Genomic DNA, 10,305 nt, shown 5'->3' on the forward strand with positions numbered 1-10,305 from the left:
GGTCCTGTTGTTTGTCCATGGTTCTGTTGATTGTCCATGGTCCTGTTGATTGTCCATGGTCCTGTTGATTTTCCATGGTCCTGTTGTTTGGCCATGGTCCTGTTGTTTGTCCATGGTCCTTTGTTAGTCCATGGTCCTGTTTTTAGTCCTGTTGTTTGTCCATGGTCCTGTTGTTAGTTCTGTTGTTTGTCCATGGTCCTGTTGTTAGTTCTGTTGTTTGTCCATGGTCCTGTTGTTAGTTCTGTTGTTTGTCCATGGTCCTGTGGTCTGTCCATGGTCCAAGTACAACCCATATACCATTTACCTTTTGTTGTACGTGACGTCATGTCGAGTTGCAGACTAAACACCGGATCACGTAAACAACCAGTCAAGTAGCACTCAGGGCAGACTCTGACAAACTCCCTCTAAGTAATGTTGCAATTTTCAACACCAACAAAGCAAGAATGCTCGGTAGAAAACGCTCGAATGTAAAGTAAGGGTCCTATCTTCCAAAATTATGCTAATTTACATTGGATTTGCCATAGACAGGCTACTATTAGCATTAGCGATTTTACATGGCGACTTTAACAACTCCAAATTTAGTAATGAAAACTACAACTAAAATGAATGTTACAATCAAACAGCTGGTGTGTAATAAGCACAATACTTACAGTATAAACACTTTGTAGGGCACAACATAACACATTGATCTTCATGAAAAAATCTTTAAAAAAAAAAAGCAATGCTTGTCTGGTCCCTCCACTGTGCCATAAGCAGTATTCCAAAATGTAAAAAGAAAGAAAGAACCAACTGAAGCCCACATGTTGAGGTTTTAAGCTGTCTTTCTCCCCTTATGAACTTCACTGAATCTTTTCGGATGTTTAGCCAAAGAAAATGCAATAAAAATGTGAATAAATGGAAGAAACATTTAGCTATCATTCATGGTTATTGTGATGGCAACATGCAATTGTTCGGGCTTCTGCAGGTGTGCCATCACTTCATATTACAACAATCTATTACTGCAATGTTTCCAACGCTACGGCATACTTTAAGTTGTTGCGTCACAAGGTGGTGGCTATTACCAATACCTGGCGAGAGAAACGATCGCATCAATTTTGTGACAAATTTATGTTGCGCATGTGCATGAGCAAACTTTGGTTCAATTGTTTTTTGAAAATATTTCTTGGTCACTTGTATTGTGAAAAGTGGCAGTTATGATTAACAACTGGTGGTTGGAACGACAGAATGAATTCTGTGGCAAGTTAAGGCTGAGCATGTGCTTTTTTTTTAATTATTTTCTGTCACGCCCCCCTAGAGGACTTTTTTTTAACGGCCCCTGCAGCTTAGCATGGTTATCATAATCAGCTGGATTATAAATGTTACATTAAAAATAACATTTATTGACACTCACAAAAGTACCGAATATGGAAAATTTGTACTGTTGAGTACCAGTATCGATTCTCGGATAACAGGAATTGGTACCGTATCGGTTCAAATGTGAATGGTACCCATCCCTAGTTTCATTACCTAAAGTTGTTCAAGCAAAATAAAGTGCAAAATGCGAAAATAAAAGCAATATTGACGATATACTTTTATTCAAACAAGAAGGCACAAGACATTGATACAATGTTGATTATATGTCCTTCAAAACTGACCTTGAAACAACATTGCAAAATAGTTGTATTTGTAAAATGAGACAACGTTGATGTCTAACGTTGGATCCAGGTTGTTGGTTGGGAAATGACCAAATTTCAATGGTCAAATCAACGACAGAACCTGACATTGATTAAACGTTGTCAAAAAGCATGTTGTTTCAACGTTGTATTTGTTTTGTAGAATATTGGCTGGAAAATGACCAAAATTCAATGGTCAAATCAACGTCAGAACCTGACATTGATTAAACGTTGTCGAAAAAGCATGTTGTTTCAACGTTGTATTTGTGTCGTGGAATATCGGTTGGAAAATGACCAAAATTCAATGGTCAAATCAAAGTCACAACCTGACATTGAATAAACGTTGTAAAAAGCGTGTTGTTTCAACGTTGTATTTGTGTCGTGGAATATCGATTGAAAAATGACCAAAATTCAATGGTCAAATCAAAGTCACAACCTGACATTGATTGAACGTTGTCAAAAAGCACGTTGTTTCAACGTTATGTTTGAGTTGCTCAACGTCAGGACCTCATTCAACAAGTTCCTTAACGTTGTTTCAAAGTCCTGTGCCTGTTGGGAAATCATTTGGCCTATTTCTGGAGTTTTTATATACCGTATTTTCCACACTATAAGCCGCACCTAAAAACCACAAATTTTCACAAAAGCTGACAGTGCGGCTTATAACCCGGTGCGCCTTATATATGGATTAATATAAATATTTATTTTCATAAAGTTTCGGTCTCGCAACTACGGTAAACAGCCGCCATCTTTTTTCCCCGTAGAAGAGGAAGCGCTTCTTCTTCTATGGTAAGCAACTGCCAAGGTAAGCACCCGCCCCCGTAGAAGAGGAAGCGCTTCTTCTTCTACGGTAAGCAACCACCCGCCCCCGTAGAAGAAGAAGCGCGCGGGTATTACGTTTCATTTCCTTTGTTTGTGTGTTCCATGTTGATATACGACTCCATGCGCGCCCACATCACAGATGGTGTCAAAAAACAAGTGAAGCACACAAATACAACACTCGCCGTCATTCCGGGTTATTAACCAAAGAACTCCAACCGCTCGATATTGGTGTCAACAGGGCATTTAAAGCACGACTGCGAACGGTGTGGGAACAATGGATGACCGAAGGCGAACACACCTTCACTAAGACAGGGAGACAGCGCCGGACGACATACGCCAACATCTGCCAGTGGATCGTAAATGCCTGGGCGGATATTTCGGTCACAACTGTGGTCCGAGCTTTCCGGAAGGCAATGACTTCGACGAGACGGAGCCGGCCATTTTGGATCCCGTATTCGCCCAACTTTTTAATTCGGACACCGAAGGAGAAGAATTCGAGGGATTTATGAATGAAGAATAACTTCAGAAAGTGAGCGTTATGTTTATTTTGTGTGTTGTGACATTAACGTTCGAGCAACATTAAGTTATTGATGTTATTGCTCTGCACTATTTTGAATTTTACTATGTTTGTGATTGCACATTTGCACATTACCGTACATTTTGGGAGTGAACAGAGTTGTTAGAACGCTGGTTTTTAATATATTATTAAAGTTTGACTGACCTATCTGACTGTTTTTTGACATTCCCTTTAGCGCAGTTAGATGCGGCTTATAACACGGGGCGGCTTATAGGTGGACAAAGTTTTGAAATATGCCGTTCATTGAAGGCGCGGCTTATAACCCAGGGCGGCTTATGGTGCGGAAAATACGGTATACAGTATATATAGACATGCATACACAGTATATACACTTATACACACATATTTACATACGTATATACATATACATACACATATATACAGAGACATATATACAAATGTCCATATATATACAGTATATACATATACACAAATACACACATATGCATGTGTATATGTGTATCCATCCATCCATTTTCTACCGCTTATTCCCTTTGGGGTCGCGGGGGGCGCTGGAGCCTATCTCAGCTACAATCGGGCGGAAGGCAGGGTACACCCTGGACAAGTCGCCACCTCATTGCAGGGCCAACACAGATAGACAGACAACATTCACACTCACATCCACACACTAGGGCCAATTTAGTGTTGCCAATCAACCTATCCCCAGGTGCATGTCTTTATATGTGTATATGTGTATATATATATATATATATATATATATATATATATATACACATATACACATATAAAGACATATATATATATATATATATATATATATATATATATATATATATATATATATATATATATACGGTATATATATATATATATATACGGTATATATATATATATATATATTAGGGCTGCAACCAACAACTAATTTGATAATCGATTAATCTGTCGATTATTACTACAATTAATCAATTAATAATCAGATAAAAGAGACAAACTACATTTCTATCCTATCCAGTATTTTATTGAAAAAAAAACAGCATACTGCCACCATACTTATTTTGATTATTGTTTCTCAGCTGTTTGTAAATGTTGCAGTTTATAAATAAAGGGTTATATAAATAAAAAAGTAGCGCAAGCATAGATCCAACGAATCGATGAATAAATTAATCGCCAACTATTTTTATAATTGATTTTAATCGATTTAATCGATTAGTTGTTGCAGCCCTATATATAAATATATATCCATCCATCCATTTTCTACCGCTTATTCCCTTTGGGGTCGCGGGGGGCGCTGGAGCCTATCTCAGCTACAATCGGGCGGAAGGCGGGGTACACCCTGGACAAGTCGCCACCTCATCGCAGTATATATATATATATATATATATATATATATATATATATATATATTAGGGTTGTACGGTATACTGGTATTAGTATAGTATCTAATTAGAAAAGTATCGAAACATTTTTGGTATTGGTATCAGGGCAACACTAATAAATAAATATATATATATATATATATATATATATATATATATATATATATATATATATATATATATATATATATTCGTAAAAACTACCATTAGCATCAAGATGAATTCACAATTCAGTTACACTGACTCTGACACATTCACAAGTTTAGTTCCTTTTTTTTTTACACTGTTAACGATTATCTCAAATAACTAAAGCGTCAAAAGTATCGATCTTTCGATTTGAGAAGCGACATCGCAGCATCTGCCGTCGGCGGTATCGATATTTCCGTATCGATCTGCACATCACTACCCCTTGTCTCCCTTACTATTGCACGCTGCCCGGCGGGAATAACAACTTAAAAAAATAAAAAGAATAAGGACGCAAGGAGGAGAAAAAAAGAAAAGAGGAAGAATGGTAGAGTGAGGGAGAGAGAGAGAGAGAAAACGGAACCCTTCCCACTTTTCCAGAGAGAGAGAGAGAGAGAAAGAGAGAGAGAGAGTGTTCGCGCAGTGATACACAGTTGGTTGGACTCCTCATTGATTAGTTCCCCATCAGCGATCGATCCCAGCGGACTGATCATCGGCGGTCGGATCATGCTCGCATCTTCGATCCTCAGGTATTTACTCGCACTTCGCCTTGGCGCGCTTTTACGCACGCGTGTCCCCCAAAAAAGGAGACACTCAACGGGATGAATCGTGCATCTTCTGGGGGGGGGGGGGTCTTTACTTCTGCGTCCGTGGCTCTTGTGTGAGTCCTGCGGGACAAGTGGGGACAAGTGGGGGGGAGAGAGAGAGGGGGGACCGGGGCGTCCGTGGAAGCTTCCAGAGAGCGAGCATGGCGGTGCACCGCAGCGGGAAGACGGCAGCGATTAGCCGGACTGCGGCTTGTGGGCTGCACGCTGCGGTCACGCGTGGACCTCTGAAGGGGTCCGAGTGGACGTTTGGGGTCTTGGTGGCACTTGTGCGCGCTGTTGTGTTAAAGTAATGGCACACGTCGCTTTTTGCAACGTTTTGCTACTTTTTGCAACTTTTTGCAAAATGACATAAAAAAAACAACAACAAAAAACGCTCCCCTGAAGCACAGCAAAGCCTGAATAAAAGTAAACAAAGCAAGTTAGGGAGGCGAAATAAAATGGTCGCCCTTATTTGCATGTTTCTATAATGACAAGATGTTATCACCAGGATTCAACAGTATTTTTTTTCACAATAAAATGCCATCAATGAAATTTACTGTAACATTACAAAAAATGACTGAGCCTTATATTTCACAGCACTAACTATTATTTCACAGTAAATTAGTGTAAATGTTACTTGAAAGGTATAGCCAGTAACTTATTATATATATATATATATATATATATATATATATATATATATATATATATATATATATATATATATATATATACTGTACTTTTTAACAAGCAACCACATTATGCAACATCAAATCTCCATGAAAAGCACATGAGGTATGTTTCTGAAAACATGAATGTATATAAATATATATATATACATATATATGTATGTATATACATATATATGTATGTATATACAGTCGTAGTCAAAAGTTTACATACACTTGTGAAGGACTTAATGTCGTGGCTGTCTAGAGTTTCCAATAATTTCTACAACTCTTATTTTTTTGTGATAGAGTGATTGGAGCACATACTTGTTGGTCACAAAAACATTTATGAAGTTTGGTTCTTTTATAAATTTATTATGGGTCTACTGAAAATGTGAGCAAATGTGCTGGGTCAAAAGTATACATACAGCAATGTTAATATTTGCTTACATGTCCCTTGGCAAGTTTCACTGCAATAAGGCGCTTTTGGTAGTCATCCACAAGCTTCTGCTTGAATTTTTGACCACTCCTCTTGACAAAATTGGTGCAATTCAGCTAAATTTGTTGGTTTTCTGACATGGACTTGTTTCTTCAGCATTGTCCACACGTTTAAGTCAGGACTTTGGGAAGGCCATTCTAAAACCTTCATTCTAGCCTGATTTAGCCATTCCTTTACCACTTTTGATATGTGTTTGGGGTCATTGTCCTGTTGGAACACCCAACTGCGCCCAAGATCCAACCTCCGGGCTGATGATTTTAGGTTGTCCTGAAGAATTTGGAGGCAATCCTCCTTTTTCATTGTCCCATTTACTCCCTGTCACCTTTTCTCCAAACATATTGCTGGGTATTGTGGCCAAACAGCTCAATTTGTGTTTCATCTGACCACAGAACTTTCCTCCAGAAGGTCTTATCTTTGTCCATGTGATGTCAGATGAACCTAAAATTGAGCTGTTTGGCCAAGTATGTGCTCCAATGATTGGAAACTCAAGACAGCCATGACATATGTTCTTTACAAGTGTATGTAAACTTTTGACCACGACTGTATATATGTATTTATGGACGCTCTTTGGAGAAGGATAATCTTGGTTCGCTTATAATGAAAACCTAAACACTTGGAAATGTAGCATTCTCCGCATGTCTACTCTGTCTGGGTACATTTTGAAAGCGATCGGATAAAATACAAAACCCAAAACCAGTGAAGTTGGCACATTGTGTAAATGGTAAATAAAAACAGATTACAATGATTTGCAAATCCTTTTCAACTTATATTTAGTTAAAATAGACTGCAAAGACAAGATATTTAACGTTCGAACTGGAAAAGTTTTTGGTTTTTTTGGCAATTAATAGCTTACTTGGAATTTGATGCCTGCAACATGTTTTAAAAAAGCTGGCACAAGTGGCAAAAAAGACTGAGAAAGTTGAGGAATGCTCATCAAACACTTATTTGGAACATCCCACAGGTGAACAGGCTAATTGGGAACAGGTGGGTGCCATGATTGGGTATAAAAGCAGCTTCCATGAAATGCTCAGTCATTCACAAACAAGGATGGGACGAGGGTCACCACTTTGTCAACAAATGCAAAACGCAAAAGCAAATTGTCGAACAGTTTAAGAACAACATTTCTCAACGAGCTATTGCAAGGAATTTAGGGATTTCACCATCTAAGGTCTGTAATATCATCAAAGGATTCAGAGAATCTGGAGAAATCACTGCACGTAACATTGAATGCACGTGACCTTGGATCCCTCAAGCGACAACAGTGCATAAAAGATATCACCACATGGGCTCCGGAACACTTCAGAAAACCGCTGTCAGTAACTACAGTTCATCGCTACATCTGCAAATGCAAGTTAAAACTCTACTATGCAAAGCGAAAGTCATTTATCAACAACACCCAGAAACGCTGCCAGCTTCACTGGGTCTTCACTAAGATGGACTGATGCAAAGTGGAAAAGTGTTCTGTGGTCTGACGAGTCCACATTTCACATTGTTTTTGGAAACTGTGGACGTCGTGTCCTCTGGAACAAAGAGGAAAAGAGCCATTCGGATTGTTCTAGGCGCAAAGTTGAAAAGCCAGCATCTGTGATGGTATGGGGGTGTATTAGTGCCCAAGGCATGGGTAACTTACACATCTGTGAAGGCACCATTAATGCTGAAAGGTACATACAGGTTTTGGAGCAACATATGTTGCCACCCAAGCAACGTTATCATGGACGCCCCTGCTTATTTCAGCAAGACAATGCCAAGCCATGTGTTACAACAGCGTGGCTTCATAGTAAAAGAGTGCGGGTACTAGACTGGCCTGCCTGTAGTCCAGACCTGTCCCCCATTGAAAATGTGTGGCGCATTATGAAGCTTAAAATACCACAACGGAGACCCCGGACTGTTGAACAATTTAAGCTTAAGCTTCAAAAATTGGTCTCTGTGCCAACATTTTTGCATGTGTTGCTGCCATTAAATTACTATTAAACTTCCGGTTTCTTCCGCCAAGAAGGGAAAAAAAATTATCAAACGTTTTGGCAAACACATTTTTTGTTTATATCAATTACGTGTTTATTGCCATTTAAATTGATATTGTTTCATTGCCCAGCCCGAGTTTTAAATGACAGAAATTCCAAATAAATGACTTTTTAAATTTTAATTGAATAAAATGAAGTGAGACTAAAGTAGATATTTAATAAGTTTTGTTTTGCATGTGTTATTGCACACTTAATTCAGGTCGCCGTGCTTAAAAAAAAAAAAAAAATCCCAATAAAAGGCTTTTCAAACCACATTTTAATCCATAAACCACATTATTAAAACTGAAAATCTCAATTTAAATTAATAAAAAGTACATCTCTATATTCATTGGTCAAAATGGTTTGGAACAGACAGAATCCTCTAGTAAAATAACCTTTTTTAATTCCAGAAAACTGCATTATAAGCCACAAAACGTCAAAAGTAAGTAGAAGTAAAAGCGCTTAAATTTTTTTCGTCTGCACTTTGCAAGTTCACCTGCTTCATAACGTTTTAAAACCCCCAAACTTTCCAAAGCGGAGACCACATTGTGTCACCCGCCAAGCACAACGAAAGTCAACGAAAGTAAGCCAAGAGCAGAAAAAGTCGATACAGGCTGTTAGATATCACGATGCTCCGCAAACCGCACACAACCCAACTAGAGGAGGACATTCTCAACCAGAAACCACAATCTTTCAACACAAAACCGCTAATAAAAAGGTTGTTTTACAGCATTGTGTGTGTGTGTGTGTGTGTGTGTGTGTGTGTGTGTGTGTGTGTGTGTGTGTGTGTGTGTGTGTGAGTGTGTGTGTGTGTGTGTGTGTTGCAGATGCGGATGGAAAACATGCACACTGTTTAAAGCTACTACAGTGCGACCGTTTATGTTTACATGACCAAAAACTGCCTGCTTTAGTCGACATGGTTGTGGTTGCGTGGCCTCACAGTCCGGACAACGCTGAACCCCTAACGCCTCTGTATTCTGCTGCGACTTATTGCCTCAATTCAATCACGTTCCTCACCTTCTTTATCAAAACAAAGTGTTGGCAGTCGCAACTTTTTTTGGCCCCTTGGTGGCTGATGCTGCAGTCATACTCAATGAAAAAGGCACAGAGACTGAGTCACTGACATGTGGTGACATGTGTTTTTGGGAAAACCATTTTGACCAATGAATATAGAGATGTACTTTTTATTAACTTAAATTGAGATTTAAAGTTTTAATAATGTGGTTTATGGATTAAAATGTGGTTTAAAAAGTCTTTTATTGGGATTTTTTTTTTAAGCACGGTGACCTGACTTAAGTGTGCAATAACACATGCAAAACAAAACTTATTAAATATCTACTTTAGTCTCACTTCATTTTATTCAATTTGAATTCATATATATATATATATATATATATATATATATATATATATATATATATGTATATATATATATATATATATATGTATGTATATATATATATATGTATATATATATATATATATATATATATATATATATATATATATATATATGTGTGTATGTATATATATATATATATATATATATATATATATATATATATATGTATATATGTGTGTGTGTATATATATATATATATATATATATATATATATATATATATATATATATATATATATATATATATATATATATATATGAATGTTTTTAAATTTTGGAATATGACTTGAAATTAGCTTAAGAAAACCCCAAATATTTGTACACAAATGCAATTTTATTGTCAGAATGTCATCCAGGAACATTTTACATGAATGCATGTCATTTATTTGCTCAAAAACTGTTTTATCCAAAATTCTTTCAGGCTGAAATTTGCCAGTAAGCACACCAGTCGGAGTCTCGTCACCACTTTTTATACTGATGTTTGCATTGATCTGATCACTGACCATTAGTTGTGGGAGGTAAAAGTGTGGTCAAAGTAAACTGGATGATTAATCTAAGCGTGAACATGATTAGGTGATCAT

General features: G+C 37.5%; 1 protein-coding gene across 1 annotated transcript in view; it reads left to right on the top strand.

Annotated features, from left to right (window-relative positions):
* The first annotated feature begins 4,979 nt into the window (after positions 1–4,979).
* adamtsl4 (ADAMTS-like 4) overlaps positions 4,980–10,305 on the top strand; it is a 139,634-nt gene continuing 134,308 nt past the window's right edge. Inside the window, exon 1 of the mRNA XM_061982899.1 lies at positions 4,980–5,098. Within this exon, the coding sequence (XP_061838883.1) occupies positions 5,076–5,098 (23 nt within the window). The 5' untranslated portion in view covers positions 4,980–5,075. The remainder of the gene's footprint in view (positions 5,099–10,305) is intronic.

This window comes from Nerophis lumbriciformis, linkage group LG21 (genome assembly GCF_033978685.3).
Source record: "Nerophis lumbriciformis linkage group LG21, RoL_Nlum_v2.1, whole genome shotgun sequence".
NCBI classification, from domain to species: domain Eukaryota; kingdom Metazoa; phylum Chordata; class Actinopteri; order Syngnathiformes; family Syngnathidae; genus Nerophis; species Nerophis lumbriciformis.